The sequence below is a fragment of the Pelodiscus sinensis genome, chromosome 3 (assembly GCF_049634645.1).
Source record: "Pelodiscus sinensis isolate JC-2024 chromosome 3, ASM4963464v1, whole genome shotgun sequence".
Taxonomy (NCBI): domain Eukaryota; kingdom Metazoa; phylum Chordata; order Testudines; family Trionychidae; genus Pelodiscus; species Pelodiscus sinensis.
The window spans coordinates 171,428,246-171,443,993 of record NC_134713.1 but is presented as its reverse complement, the minus strand read 5'-3'; the positions used below and the strand labels follow the sequence as shown (position 1 = coordinate 171,443,993).

The 15,748-nt window shown below is 42.0% G+C and overlaps 1 protein-coding gene across 1 annotated transcript in view; it reads left to right on the top strand.

The window, feature by feature from the left end:
* The window catches only part of FSHR (follicle stimulating hormone receptor), a 127,326-nt gene extending 112,119 nt beyond the window's left edge, over positions 1-15,207 (top strand). Inside the window, exons 9-10 of the mRNA XM_075925453.1 lie at positions 832-1,017; positions 11,760-15,207. Coding sequence (XP_075781568.1) covers positions 832-1,017; positions 11,760-12,993 — 1,420 coding nt within the window. The 3' untranslated portion in view covers positions 12,994-15,207. The remainder of the gene's footprint in view (positions 1-831; positions 1,018-11,759) is intronic.
* The last annotated feature ends 541 nt before the right edge of the window (positions 15,208-15,748 follow it).

Below are 15,748 nucleotides of genomic sequence, written 5' to 3'. Positions count from 1 at the left end.
TCAGTTTTCCTAAACCCTGCCTCACTAAGAGCTAATGGTTGTTGTTATGTACCAGATTTTTTTATTGCTATCTCAGAATGTAGATCACTTGTCTTTTTTTTAATAAATCTGTAATACTTTCAACTGTAGACTTCAATTAACATCTGCCCAGGTCTCCCACTTTAAACACATTCTCTCGTTTTTTCTTTGGTACTGATCCACTCAACCATTTTTTCATCATCTACAAACAGCCATAATTTTGTGTTTGTTTCCTCCTCCTTTAATTGATGTATAGTTTTTAAAAGATTGGGCTGAACATCCATTGCTGATCTTCTCGTGGGCATTTTCCTGCCACGTGATTTGTATCTATATGCTTTGGTTACTAATGCAATTTTTTACTCAGTCTAAAATTTCACCATTAATAGGTTGCTTGCTAATGTTATAAGCTGCTTTTTTCTTTCTTTTTTTAAGCAGTTTTGTGTTTCAAGCCTTTTTGAAGCCCAGATATATGGTTTTCCGTTTCATACGTGTTTACTTTTATTGCCAACATCTCAAGGAAATTAATCCTATTTGTTGAGTATGCTTTCCTCCTGTCTAAGACCTGCTATGATTGTCTTTGATGGCTATACCTGTCCAACTCTTCTCTTATTTTGTTCTACATTAATGAGTTTTAGAATCTTTCCAAAGCAGATGTCAGATGTATGAAATGAAAAAGTGCAACTTCATCCCTGATCCTGTTCTCTGTGTGCTTTCTCTTATAATGTGAAGAAGCCAAAAAATGATTCTAAATAGGTGGAAGAAGAGGGTTATTAATTTACCTTTTTGCAAACAATATTTTATGTCTTCTTAAAGGGATATTTCAAGGACAAGAATCAGTTTCCTGCCCACCTCTGGATTAGAAAATATTAAGAAGCTAAGAGCACGATCTACCTACAATTTAAAAAAGCTGCCTGCCTTAGAGAAATTTATTGCCCTGATTGAGGCAAACCTCACCTATCCTAGCCATTGCTGTGCATTTGCCAATTGGAAAAGACAAATGTGAGTAATTTAATTTTCTTTCCATTTCTGACAGTTAATCAAATAATTAAACTTAATCCAGGGAAAATAGAATAAAGATGGATATGGAGGATTTATAGCATATATACATTTCTGTATACTGAGAGCAAAATGCATATTAGGGGCTATCGTCTTCTGGTCTAAATGGCTATACCTCCATTACCATTCCATTCAGTCAGATTCAATGGACTTTGCTGAGCTGGACCCTTCTGGAGCAACACTGAAGCCCTTGTAGGCAAGGGCAGAATTTTGTGAGGACAGGGGGGTAGCAGCCGTGCGCTCCAGGATGCAGCTTGCTTTTCATCCCATTCCCCGGATGCTAAGGGAGTGAGGGGAAGGTACTTGCATTCCATGCATGCCTCTCACACTTGGTTGGTGAAGGGAGCATTGGATCTTCAAGGGTTCTCATTTAAGTATTTTCATGTCATCAAGTATTATTACAGTTCTGCACATTAATTGGTTTAATCCATAAACCCCTCAGTTTCTATAACTGATAAAGCAGTAGATGGTGTTCCATGAAAACATTTGAGATTTTTGTAAACTCTTGTTTTGTTGGACATCCTTAAAAACATAGGAATTACCATGTCAGAAAAATCCAGATTATTCTAGCTGTCCAGCATCCCGTGTTCAGAAATGGCCTATATTTAGTGCTTCAGAGAAAGAAAACAAAAAATGCAAAGCCCTTGGAGTACTAAACTAATTTTTAATTTTATAATTTATCTTGATACTAATTTTACTAGGCAGAGAAAAACATTTAATTTTCCTTAATAATAAATATCACTTCAGAGCCTACAGTGATTTCTGTTTTAAGAATGTGAGTCTAATGGTTGAGGCTATGAAAATAAGGTCAAAGTCTGGCTGAAATCATTATTCATTGCCCAGCATAGCTCCAGGACACTCCAAAATGATGTCAGCCTAAATCAGTGGTCCCCAACCTATCGAGGTTGTCGGGCACCAGGGGGCGTGGCCGTTCGCCCGCTGGGTGCCAGGGGCAGGGACACTTGCGCCCTGGGGGCGGCCCCCCCATAGCCGCATGCCCGGGGCCGGCGCTCCCTCTGCCATTATGGCCTGCTTATCAGTAACCCACTTGTCAATGTGACTGTTTTGATAGGTGAAAGGGGGTGTCCCGCCCTAGTGAACTTGCCAGGGATTTCCTTTGGAAAATTCCCCTAGGATAGACTAACTCGGTGTTGTCCTGGTACCCTAACCCCACCCCTTCTGCTCAAGAACCCACGTCTTTCAGGAGGGCAAGAGCTAAGCCCCCCTGCATCTTGCCCAGCACTCCAGCAAGTCTGTCACCAGCCCGACTTATGGCATGGACAGTTCACACAGCATCTTCCCCACTCACCAAGCTAGTTTTCCACTGTAAATGTGATCCTGCCTGGGGTACACCTGAGCTGTTGGACCTGCTGCGTGTCTGGGTCGAAGAGGCTGTGAAGTTACAGTTTCACTCAACCTGTAAGGACTTCAGTACCTACATGCTAGTGGCATGCAGGAGAAGGGGCATATAAGGGATATGCAGCCTCCACCCCAAAAAGGAGGCAAGATCAAGGAGCCATGCAGGCAAACCAGAGGGCAAGAGAGGCCAATCATTGCTGTAGTGCAGTGCAGAAGACATGGGGACTCTACAAAAAGCTGCACACCATCTTCAGGGATGATCCCACCTCAACCGCCAAGAAGCCCTTGGATACTTTGGGGGGAATGAAGGAAGCGGCCAGTACAGTCAATCTCAAGGGCAAAGTGGAGCTGGAAAAGGATGTGGAATGAACAATAAGGTCGTCCAGTATGTCTCAGGACTGCTATTTGTATCCAGAAAGATCTAGCCAGCCCCAGCAGTACAGCCCTGGTGTACATGAAGCAGGAGATGCAAGCTCTGGTAAGCACACGTTTTGCTTTGATTCTTCATGGTGAGAGGAGATTGAGCGCTCATGTACTTTGTTATAGGGCAGAGGAGGGATAAGGAACAGAAAATAACAAATGAGCTTATGCAATTATGTTGGGACCTAGTGGGAAAATGGGTTAATGTACACCTAGATGTCTCAGGAATACTCCATAGTAATCTATAGATATTCTACAACCCTCTTCCAAAGATTCATTGTCAGAGCTGCCTTGTTTCACTTCTGTAGGAAACTTTGCCATGAAAACAAGCAATTATTTCTGCAGGGAATTATTTCACACAAGGGAGCAGCATACAAACAGCACACATGCAGGGGATGTACCTGAGCAACCCGGGTGTGGTAAAGGTGCCAATATTCAGAATATTCTCCCTAGTCAGGTAGAGTGTCCCTCTTTGCAAAGAACCCATTCCCTTTTTTCTTCTTCCCATTCCCACTTCCCAACTCCTTTCATCCAACCAAACTCACCATATTTCATACTTGCTCCGAGCTGTGTGCTAGCAAAGGGGAGTGAGAAAAAGATGTGTGTGACTGTTGTGATTCACAGCTGCGAGTGAACTCATAATACTGTCTCTGTTCATTGTTTCTTTGGCTTCTGCAGATATATACTTGAAGACCTCCTCCTTCATAATGGTGGAGTGCCTCCAACAGATAAGTTGTGAACAGAAGGAGTAAGGAGGATATGTTTCCCAACATGCTGCAGTGAACAGATGCTGGAGATAGTGAAACAAAAACATGGAGGGCAACAATCAATGAAACACTCAGACTGGATAGCCTGATGAAGAAGGCCAGAAAGAAGTGATCTGTACACTTAGAACATCTGCAGCCAATATGGAACTTTGTTCTATGCTCTCCCCAAATTTCCTCACCACATTCCACACATATTCCTGGCCATTCACAATACCCTATGCACTCCACCATTAGAGACTGGTTTCACAGTAAATGCTGGAGTTAAAAGCAACTGCGAGAGCAATTACCAACTGTTCTTCATTACCATGTCTCTTTTTGATAAAATGTCTGTGTATGGTCTGCTATTAAACTTTAGTTTTTTAAATAAAATGAGTTTTTATTTGTGTCATACACACGTTAGTTGATGCTGACATTCAAACATAGTGGCTAGAGGCAGGAATATTTCTTCAGTACTATTAACATTCTGGAAGCAAACACTAAATGAGGCACTCAAGGAAACAAGCAAACATTGCCTGGCCAAAGGCATCACATAAAGATACATTACTGAGAATCATTGGCAAAATTCAAAGCCTGCCTAATTCTAACAGCACCCCAGTGTGCCCCTCGAATAACCCTGGTATCTAGCTGTTAGGCAATACAGTATGGGAAGGAGGTGGGCAGCCTTGAGAGGAGAAAGAACAGGTTAGAAACTATTTAGAAAAACTAGACATACACAAATCCCTGGGTCCAGATTTAATGCATCTGAGAGTACTGAGGGAGTTGGCAAATGTCATTGCAGTCTTTGGCCATTATATTTGAAAATTCATGGAGATCGGGAGAAGTCCCGGATGATTGGAAAAAGGCAAATGTAGTAACCATCTTTAAAAAAGGACAATCTAAGGAACGACAGACTATTCAGCCTGACCTCATTCCCCAGAAAAATCATAGAGGGGATCCTCAAGGAATCCATTTTGAAGCACTTGGAAGAGGGGAAAGTGATCAGAAATAGTCAACATGGATTTACCAAGAGGAAGTCATCCCTGACCAATCTGATTACCTTCTATGATGAGGAAACTCGCTCTGTGGACATGGGGAAGGTGGTGGATGTGATGTACCTTGACTTTAATAAAGGTTTTGATACAGTCTCTCACAGTATTCTTGCAAGCAAATTAAGGAAGTATGGATTGGATAAGTGGACTGTAAGGTGGATAGAAAGCTGGCTAGATGGTCCAGCTCAATGGGTACTAATCAATGGCTTGATGCCTGGTTGGCAGTTGGTATCAAGCTGAGTGCCCCAAGAGTCTGTTCTATGGCCAGTTTTGTTCAACGTCTTTATTAATGACCTGGATGAGGGGATAGATTGCACCCTCAGCAACTTCGCAGATGACACTAACCTAAGGGGAGAGGTAGATACGTTGAAGAGCAGGGATAGAGTCCAGAGTGAGCTAGACAAATTGGAGGATTGTACCAAAAGAAATTTGATGAAGTTCACCAAGGACAAGTGCAGGGTAAACTCTTTGTAAACTCTCTTTATTTAACAAAACTGGGGAGGGAGATTAAACTCTTGTGAGACTGGGGAAAGGAGGCAGGCGAGGGGAAGAGAGAGGGGAGGGGGAAACCTGGGAGGAGGGAGCCAGAAGGGGGAAGCAACAGGAAGAAGGGGGAGGGGGAACTCCGGGCTCAGGGTTGGGGGTCTCGCCAGACCACCTTGATTTTCATGCAAACCTGCTCCTGGATTTGCATGTGGCCTCTGGTGGTCAGGCTGGCAGCTGTCCTGCCACAGACAGCCACATTCTTCCATCTAGTGTGGAGATAATGGACATTGGGGGCATCTCCCCCAAACCTGAATAAGGTCCATGATCTCCAACCTGAACCAGGAAGGTGTCCACCTTCTCTGGGCCCTGGCAGGTTCCTGGGAGCTGGCAGACTGCTCCTGGGGAGCAGTGGAGGGCTGGCTGCCAGTGGCTTACTGGCTCATGTTTTGGGGCCACTGGGTCAGGGGCAGTGACTGCTGGATCTGGGCTGGCAGGCTTGGAGATGGCACAGGCACTGTGGCCAGAGTCAACCCTTTTAAGGGCTCTGGGGACAGGAGAGAGAGAGGAGTGTTCTTGGTTGAGGCTGGAGTGGCCACCAAGGCACTCTGGGAAGGCTGGAAGTCCCCTATTTCGAAATAAGTGTCTACACAGCACTTATTTCAAAATAGCTATTTCAAATTTGGCATTATTCATCATGGGATGAGGTTTACCAAATTCAAAATAAGCACTCCACTATTTCGAATTAATTTCAAAATAGCGGTTTGGCTGTGTAGATGCTAGTAAAGTTATTTCGAAATAACGGCTGTAATTTTGAAATAACTTTGCTGTGTAGACATACCCAGAGGCATTTACATCAAGAGGAGCCAAAAGTAAATGAAGACACTTCCACAGTTACATTGACACAAGGCAGCTTACATCAACCTAACACTTCAGAGTACTTCAAGCCTATATCTAAAGTATATGGATAGTGGAATTTGCTTCTTTTTAACCACTAATCCCTCTTTTAAGAGCAAGATGTCCAGAGTTTTTTAAAAGTGAAATGTAACATTCATTTGCAAAACTTTCTCCAAATTGTTTACTTTGTATTAAGCTACTGAGAAAATCTTATCTGGAGTAAATCATTCAAGCAGAGACAATATGGAGAAGGGATTCTATTGAAGTCCCATCCTTGTAGTGAAATAACTAGGGGTATGTCTACACTACCCTCCTAGTTCGAACTAGGAGGGTAATGTAGGCATACCACACTTGCAAATGAAGCCCGGGATTTGAATTTCCCGGGCTTCATTTGCATAAGCGGGGAGCCGCCATTTTTAAAACCCCGCTGGTTCGAACCCCGTGCAGCGCGGCTACACGGGGCTCGAACTAGGTAGTTCGGACTAGGCTTCCTATTCCGAACTACCGGTACACCTCGTGGAACGTGGAACGAGGTGTACCGGTAGTTCGGAATAGGAAGCCTAGTCCGAACTACCTAGTTCGAGCCCCGTGTAGCCGCGCTGCACGGGGTTCAAACCAGCGGGGTTTTAAAAATGGCGGCTCCCCACTTATGCAAATGAAGCCCGGGAAATTCAAATCCCGGGCTTCATTTGCAAGTGCGGTATGCCTACATTACCCCCCTAGTTCGAACTAGCGGGGTAGTGTAGACATACCCCCAATGACTTAAGAACTACCCTGTACTATAGAGATTTAAAACAAAAACATTTTAATTCAGAAGAGTTGTGATGTTTTGAAACTGAATCTCAAAGTCATTTGCATGTACATTAGCTTAGATATTGGGGATAGAATGTAACAGATACATGTGCTTCCATGTCAAAGCATTTTCTGGGTCTGGCACAAGCACTATGTGTACTCAAGACTGTTCAATTGTTTTGAAGAGTCCTTAATAGCTGGTAGTACATGTTCAACTCCACTGTGATGATTGCTTGATCAAGGACTACACTTGATAATTGGAAGAAAGATTCATCATCATGAGTACCGGTGTCACTTGACTTTATCATACATTATCTCAAAACCATTATATCTTCTTTCAAGAGTTGCTCTAGGATGTGATTTGTCAGGGAGGATAAAAATTATCTACCTGATAATCTGGATTATCCATTTTTAAGAAAATTTTAGGTTTACAATTGTCACACATGAACTTTCAAAGGATGTCAAGGATCAGATCCTCAGCCCCATCTGGCTGCTCCCCTGATTCAAGATACCCTAACAGCAGTTAAGCATCACTCGGAGGACTCTGCTCTGTTGGAGAATCTTTAGGTACTAACAGCTGCCACAGATCTTACATTATCCTTTCTTCTAGCAAAGCACCACTATATGTCAGTGATCCCTGGCTCCCAGAAGAACCCCTTTGAGTCTATGGGCAACCAATGTAAGATACAAGAACCCTGTGGCTGTTCTAACTGGTGTACAGGATCTGGTAAAAAATGGACCAGCCTCAGGATAGAGGACTTCTAAAGGTGGATTAAAGAGAAAACAGTATTGTTCCTTCAATCCAAGCTCCCTGTTCTTGCACAACACATGACTGATTTAGCCCATATGATCTGGCCCTAATTTTGTGAGAGTTTATGTCTGTAGCATTGGGCAATAGAATCATAATACTAAAAGGTCTGATGTTGAGCTAATAAACATGCACTCTATTTTATACAAACCTTTATAAAGTGTGTTACAGATGTGTTGAAGTCCCTCTGTCTGGGATTCAAAAAAATAAATTTTCTTCTCTGTGTATGTCTCTGAAGCTGACAATTCCCATCAGAAACTCCAGCCGTTGGTTTCTTTCTTTTGACTTAAAGATCATTTTCTGTCTAAAAGAATCATGATGATATGATTCTCTTCTTACATTTGAAACTGTCCTTTGGAGGACGTGTCTAGACAACAAAATTATGTCGACCTAATTTATGTCAACATATAGCTAATGCAGTTATTATATCACTTGTGTGTGTGCACATTTGGCTTGTTGTATTAATGGTATGTGCCCTCTCCAGAAAGACTCGTATCAATTGTATTGTAAGTATAGGACATTGTGGGTTGGCTCCTGAAGACCAGTAACAGTTGACATCAGAGAAACACTTACATTGGTGGGAACTAAATTGAAGTGATGACACTTGCACATTAGGATAAGGCAGGGCAGCAGTAAGAAAAACAAATATGGTAGGCGACCAGATTGGCTTACCAGGGAAATCCTTGGTGAGCTTAAATACAAAAAGGAATCTTATAAGAAGCGGAAATTTTGACAGATGATTAGAGAGGCTTATAAATATATTGTTCGAGAATGCAGGGAAGTAATCAGGAAGGTGAAAGCACAATTGGAATTGCAGCTAGCAAGGGATGTGAAGGGTAACAAGAAAAGTTTCTACAGGTATATTAGCAATAACAGAGTGATCAGAGAGGGTGTGGGGCCCTTACTGGATGAGGGAGGTAACCAAGGGTATGTCTACACTACCCCACTAGTTCGAACTAGCGGGGTAATGTAGGCATACCGCACTTGCAAATGAAGCCTGGGATTTGAATTTCCCGGGCTTCATTTGCATAACCGGGGAGCCGCCATTTTTAAAACCCCGCTGGTTCGAACCCCGTGCAGCGCAGCTACAAGGGGCTCGAACTAGGTAGTTCAGACTAGGCTTCCTATTCCAAACTACCGGTACACCTCGTTCCATGTACACCTCGTTCCGGTACACCGAACTACCGGTACACCTCGTTCTTATCACATTCCCCTCTTCCAAGTGCTTCAAAATGGATTCCATGATTTTTCCAGGGACTGAGGTAAGGTTATTGCAGAGCTTTTGGCCATTATCTTTGAAAACTCGTGGAGATCGGGAGAGATCCCAGATGATTGGAAAAAGGCAAATGTAGTGCCCATCTTTTAAAAAGGGAAGAAGGACAATACAGGGAACAACAGACCAGTCAGCCTTACCTCAGTCCCTGGAAAAATCATGGAATCCATTTTGAAGCACTTGGAAGAGGGGAATGTGATCAGGAATAGTTAACATGGATTCAACAAGGGCAAGTTATGCCTGACCAATCTAATTAGCTTCTATGATGAGGTAACTGGCTCTGTGGACATAGCGAAGTCAGTGGATGTGATATACCTTGACTTTAGCAAAGCTTTTGATATAGTCTCCCACAATATTCTTGTCAGCAGATTAAGGAAATATGGATTGGATAAATGGACTGGAAGGTGAATAGAGAGCTGGCTAGATTGTCAGGCCCAATGGGTAGTGAACAATGGCTCAACGTCTGGTTAGCAGTCGGTTTCAAGTGGAGTGCCCCAAGGATCAATTCTAGGGCTGGTTCAACACCTTCATTAATGATCTGGATGAGGGGATTGATTGCACCCTCAGCAAGTTCACAGATGACACTAACATAAGGGGAGAAGTAGATACATTGGAAGGCATGGCTAGAGTCCAGAGTGACCTATACAGATTAGAGGATTGGGCCAAAAAAAATCTGATGAAGTTCAACAAGGACAAGGGCAGAGTCCTGCCTTTGGGACTTAAGAATCCCAAGCATTGTTACAGGCTGGGGACTGACAGGCTAACAGCAGTTTGGCAGAAAAGGACCTGGGGATTACAGTGGATGAGAAGCTGGATATGAGTCAACAGTGTACCATTGTAGCCAAGAAGGCCAATGGCATATTAGGTTGCATTAGGAGGAATATTGTTAGCAGATTTAGAGAAGTGATTATTCCCCTTTATTTGGCACTAGTGAGGCCACATCTAGAATATTGCGTCCAGTTCTGGGCCCTCCACTATAGAAAGGATGTGGATGCATTAGAAAGGGTCCAGTGGAAGGCAACTAAAATGATTAGGGGGCTGGAGAACTGGACCTACGAGGAGAAGCTGAGGGATTTGGGCTTATTTAGTCCGCAGAAGAGAAGAATGAGGGGGGATTTGATAGCAGCCTTCATCTTCCTGAAAGGTGGTTCCAAAGAGGATGGAGAGAGGCTCTTCTCAGTAGTGAAGGATGGTAAAACAATGGTTGAGCAATGGTCTCAAGTTACAGTGCGGGAGATCTAAGTTGGATATTAGGAAAATCTATTTCACTAGGAGGGTGGTGAAGTACTGGAATGGGTTACCTAGGGAGGTGGTGGAATCTCAGTCCCTAGAGGTTTTTAAGTCTCGATTTGACAAAGCCCTGGCTGAGATGATTTAGTTGGTGTTGGTCCTGTTTTGGGCAGGGGGCTGGACTCGATGACCTCCTGAGGTCTCTTCTAGCCCTAGGATTCTATGACCTAACCCTATAGTGTAGACCAGGCCTCACTCTGTCACCTTCCAGTAATCCTAATTACTTAGAGATAGTGTCCGTGTGTAATCTAGATTTGGCCTATTTATTCTGCTGATTCGATTTCTGACCTCATGGCCCAACTATCCCCTTTGTTTGCCTTGCAATATATCTGGCTTTCCTTTCTTCATCTGTGCTCTTTGATTTTGAACAGTTCATACTGTGTATTAGAAGGTTGCTAAACACAGATATATTTTCTCTGTTTCTAGATAAGGATTTTCTAATCCATTTTCCCCCATTTAAATGGGCAGCATAGTTTGGTGGACTGAGTACAAGACTGGGAAGGGGAGCTTTTCCTAGCTCTGACTTTGGCTTTTGTGACCTTGAGCAAAGTAATTTGTAATAAAGTAATTACTTAATTTGGCTGCCTACATTTAAGTTCCTTTAAGGGATCTAGTATCTTCTAAGAGAAATGTATTTTTGCTCTTCATTGTATAAGAATAGGTAGCTATGAATGGTGCTGTGCAATCTTTTAGGTGAAAGGTAAAACTACTGTTTTGTAATTATAGCTAAATTTTCAAGATATTGTTGACTTCATAAACTATTTCCACTCTGGAAATGCTCCTGAATACTTTAAGAAGAGCAACGTTAGAGAATTATTCAAATTCCTTTTCTTTAAAAAAAATAAAATTTTAATTACCATAAAAGATGACCTAAAATGATTAAAATGTACAAAAAATAATTCCATATACAGGGTATTTTTCCAAAAATGCCTAAGTCACTCATTGGGGGACCCTTAGTGCACGTGGCGCGCGAGCACACACACACACACACACCTATCACTTTTGAAAATACTTACTTACCAAGGCACTTCAAACTTTTTACCTGCAGTATTTACCACGAAATGCTGTGATTCAAATCTTACAGGCTGACTGGCATTTTAATTTTATCTTCTTTCATCTACTACGGGTTGGATCCTCCCTGACCAGTCCTGAATGAGGGATTACCAGACCAGAGGAGGTCATTTCTGGCCCCCTTGCCACCAGCCTCCCAGCCATAAGCCAACCCACAATGTCCTATACTTACAATACAATTATATTTTGTCATTGTTTGAGTGGTTTCTCACTATACTTTAGGGATAAGTAGCATCTACAGGCTCTGACTCTAAAAACCTTTATGCACATGCTTAACTTTATGCATGACAGTAATCCCACTGAAACCAATGAGATCACTCATCCCTATAAAATTAAGCATGTGCATAAGATTTGCAGGACTGGGACCTCAAATCTTGATTTGGGGTGAATAACCAATAAACAAGAGGGCTATTAATGGAAATAGCATGATAACTCTTATGTATTGTATTTCTTCTGCTGTATTTTAGGCACTAACTATGTTCTGTTTTCCATTCTAGTTCTTCATTGCATCCAATATGTAATAAATCCAATGTCGTGCAAGACCCTGATGAGCAGCTTGAAGACAGGTTGCATAAAAGATCTGCATCTGAGGATTACATTTCCAATGACTACATAGGTTTTGACTTGCTAGGAAATGAATTTGACTTTGACTACGGCTTATGTAATGAAGTTGTTCATGTGGCTTGCTCTCCTAAACCTGATGCCTTTAATCCTTGTGAAGACATCATGGGATACAATATTCTCCGAGTTCTGATATGGTTTATCAACATTCTAGCTATCACCGGGAACATCACTGTACTGGTTATTTTAATAAGCAGTCAATATAAACTCACTGTCCCTCGATTTCTAATGTGCAATCTTGCATTTGCAGACCTATGTATAGGCATCTACCTGTTGCTGATTGCGTCTGTAGATATACAGACCAAAAGCCAATATTACAACTATGCCATAGACTGGCAAACTGGTTCAGGATGCAATGCTGCAGGGTTTTTCACAGTGTTTGCTAGCGAACTTTCAGTTTACACACTGACTGTGATCACTCTGGAAAGATGGCATACAATCACCTATGCCATGCAGCTGGACCGCAAAGTTCGATTTCGGCATGGCATGGTTATTATGATTTTTGGTTGGATATTTGCCTTCACTGTGGCTCTTCTTCCTGTATTTGGAGTCAGCAGCTACATGAAAGTCAGCATTTGCTTGCCCATGGATATAGAAACACCCCTTGCCCAGGCTTACATCATATTCCTTTTAGTGCTGAATGTTCTTGCATTTATGATTATCTGTGCCTGTTACATCTGCATCTACTTCACAGTGAGAAACCCTAACGTTATCTCTTCAAACAGTGACACCAAAATTGCCAAGCGTATGGCTATACTGATTTTCACCGATTTCCTGTGCATGGCACCAATATCCTTTTTTGCCATATCAGCATCACTCAAGCTTCCTCTCATCACTGTGTCCAAATCCAAGATCCTTCTGGTTTTGTTCTACCCAATCAATTCATGTGCCAATCCTTTCTTGTATGCAATTTTCACAAAGACCTTCCGCAGGGATTTCTTCATCTTATTGAGCAAGTTTGGTTGCTGCGAAATGCAAGCCCAGATTTACAGAACAGAAACTTCCTCATCTGTCCATAATTCTCACATGAGAAATGGCCATTATACCCCAGCTTCTAAAACCAGTGATGGAACTATTTATTCATTGGTTCCTCTGAATAACTTGAACTGAAATACTTGATAGATTTATGTATATGGCAGCATTATTGTTTTTAACTGTGAATTTGTAAAATGGTTTTAACATAATATGTAAAGTAACGTTTTCAGTGAAAAAAATATTTCTTTTTTCTGCTGTACATTTAATTTTTATGACCAGCCAGAAAAAAGTGAAATATTATCTTAAGTTCTTGAAGAACAACCAACACATGTTCAGTTAATGTTTTCTTTAAAGAATTTCTGAAGAATTATGTAAGATCTGGAGAATATCTTCTTGTCCCACATTTTTTTAAAGCTGTGCTTGGCTGTGTACTGCATTGAGTTTGAGAAGTCAGTGTTGACTATCAATAGCTGAAAGGAAAAAATGCAGAATTAAAATGTTTTGCTGTCAAACATACTAGAGGTCTTGTTAAGGGTACAATAACTTGAAAAAGTAGTAATATGTATTACGCATTCAGCTGACAAGAGCTAAAGTGCAAGATTATTTCACTTACCCCAGCACAATGGTATTGGAAGAAGAAATTTTAGCTCACATTGTTTTCATTTCCACTCACCAAAGCAGGAGGCTAAAAAGCACCTTCAAGACAGTACTGGTCCATTCCTGGCCCAAATCCATGTGGTGGGAAGTGTCCCAGTGTGAACAGAAAAGTCCACCAGTGAATAGTTAATACACTTTTCCTCAGTGAGCTGAATGTAGCTATAGCAATCACTCTCATTTCAAAACAACATTGGTTGAATCTGGTGATTAAGAGTATTTGTGATTTTGTATCACCAGATTCTCACCTGCGAATGGACAAACTCCTTGCCCCTGCAAATCTCTGTGTGAGGCCTGTAGCAAGCATCATGGAATTTGGAGGGAAGCGCATAGGCTGCAGGGGGACAGAGTTTGGAGGGGGCAACAGCCAATCTGTGTGCACGATTGGAATGCAAGCTGCAGCTGCAGCATCACTGTACATACTTATCTTAATAAAGAGTCAATTTAGTTTTAGAAATATAGAATCCTCTCCTGTTGTTATTCAGCACCTGGTACAGGAAACAGTGCTCAAGAGTGAGTGCAATATATTTGTTCTCCAGCTCGAGTTCAAGGAGAGGTTAAGGGTACAAACTAGTTTAAACACTAGAACCTACACTTTCAAAAGTGATTAATACAGTAGTCTTCCGATAATCCAGAACCTTTGGGACCTAGGTGGTGCCGGATTATCGGATATGCCGGACTATCAGGACGTACTATAAGATGGTTGTGTATATATATATATACACACACACACACACACACACACACACACACACTGTATATACACTGTATATAAAGTGTTTTTAACCCTTTTTATTGTAGCACAAGCACTGTCCAGAGTCACACAATGCCAGTGGCAGACTGACTCGATCCCGTCTGGTTTTATTAAGTTCAGCTGCTGCCGCTGCTGCCTTGTGACTCGTTTTTTGTCGAAACTCACTCACTAGGCTCTTGCCATTTTGATGCCAGACTATCGGGAGTGCCGTACAATTGGATGCTGGACTATTGGAGTTTTACTGTAATTTTAGGTGCCTTACTTTTTGACTGCCCAACTTAAGAAAGTGTTGGGTATTTTCCATCTAAAAATCAAGCCCCTCTAGAATCACTGATCTCTTCAGAAAATGTTCTCTAGTAAGTATATTATCATTCCCACTGAGCTGTAGTTCGTCTCAAGTCCACTGTGCACTTGGTTCCTTACAAGTATGAACATATCAGTAAGGGAAACTGAATGCATTAGGAGACCTACACTTAGGTGCAACCTTCATCTTGCTAATGAATTTGTTAATTCTACATTTCTTCTTAGGCTTTACCCCTGCTACTTGGCAAGAGTAATTTAGCAGTCACACATCAGTCTTCTCATTAATGGAAGACCAAGTCCCCTCATGTACCAAGTCCTGCTTTATAACTGCAAATCTTTGTACCTGTGCAGTACAGGTTTAAAACCTTCATCTTATTGAGATTATAACTTGCCCAGAAATCATAGGCTGTGTCTAGACTGGCAAGTTTTTCCAGAAAATCAGCCACTTTTCCGGAAAAACTTTCCAGCTGTCTACGCTGGCTGCTTGAATTTCTGGAAAAGCACTGATGATCTCATGTAAGATCGTCAGTGTTTTTCCGTAAATATTATGCTGCTCCTGTTCGGGCAAAAGTCTTTTTCTGAAAGACTTTTGCGCAAAAGGGCCACTGTAGACAGCAGAGATTTGTTTTCCGCAAAAAAGCCCCGATTGCGAAAATGGCGATCGGGGCTTTTTTGCGGAAAAGCGTGTCTAGATTGGCCACGGACGCTTTTCTGCAAAAAGTGCTTTTGCGGAAAAGCATCCTGCCAATCTAGACGCGCTTTTCCGAAAATGCTTTTAACGGAAAAGTTTTCCATTAAAAGCATTTTCAGAAAATCATGCCAGTGTAGACGTAGCCATAGAGTTTAAGGCCTAGAAGGGGCCACCCCAGATTATCTAGTCTGACTTCTTGTATGTTACAGACAGGTGTATGGCCAGCACCAACACATTAAATCTCACAACCAAAATTAGACCAAATATTACAGCCCACAAGACACCAGGCTATTATTCACCAGAAAGAGGGGATCTGATGTGCATCAATGCTCAAGGCCCCTGCCATGGCAGCAAAATGATGAAATGAGCCATACCAGATAATACTGGCAAACTACTTGTATTCTGTGCAGCTGAGGAAATTGAAAAATATCCATTGCACTACCAATCAGTCCTGGTGGAAAATTCCTTCCTGACCCCACGCATGGTGA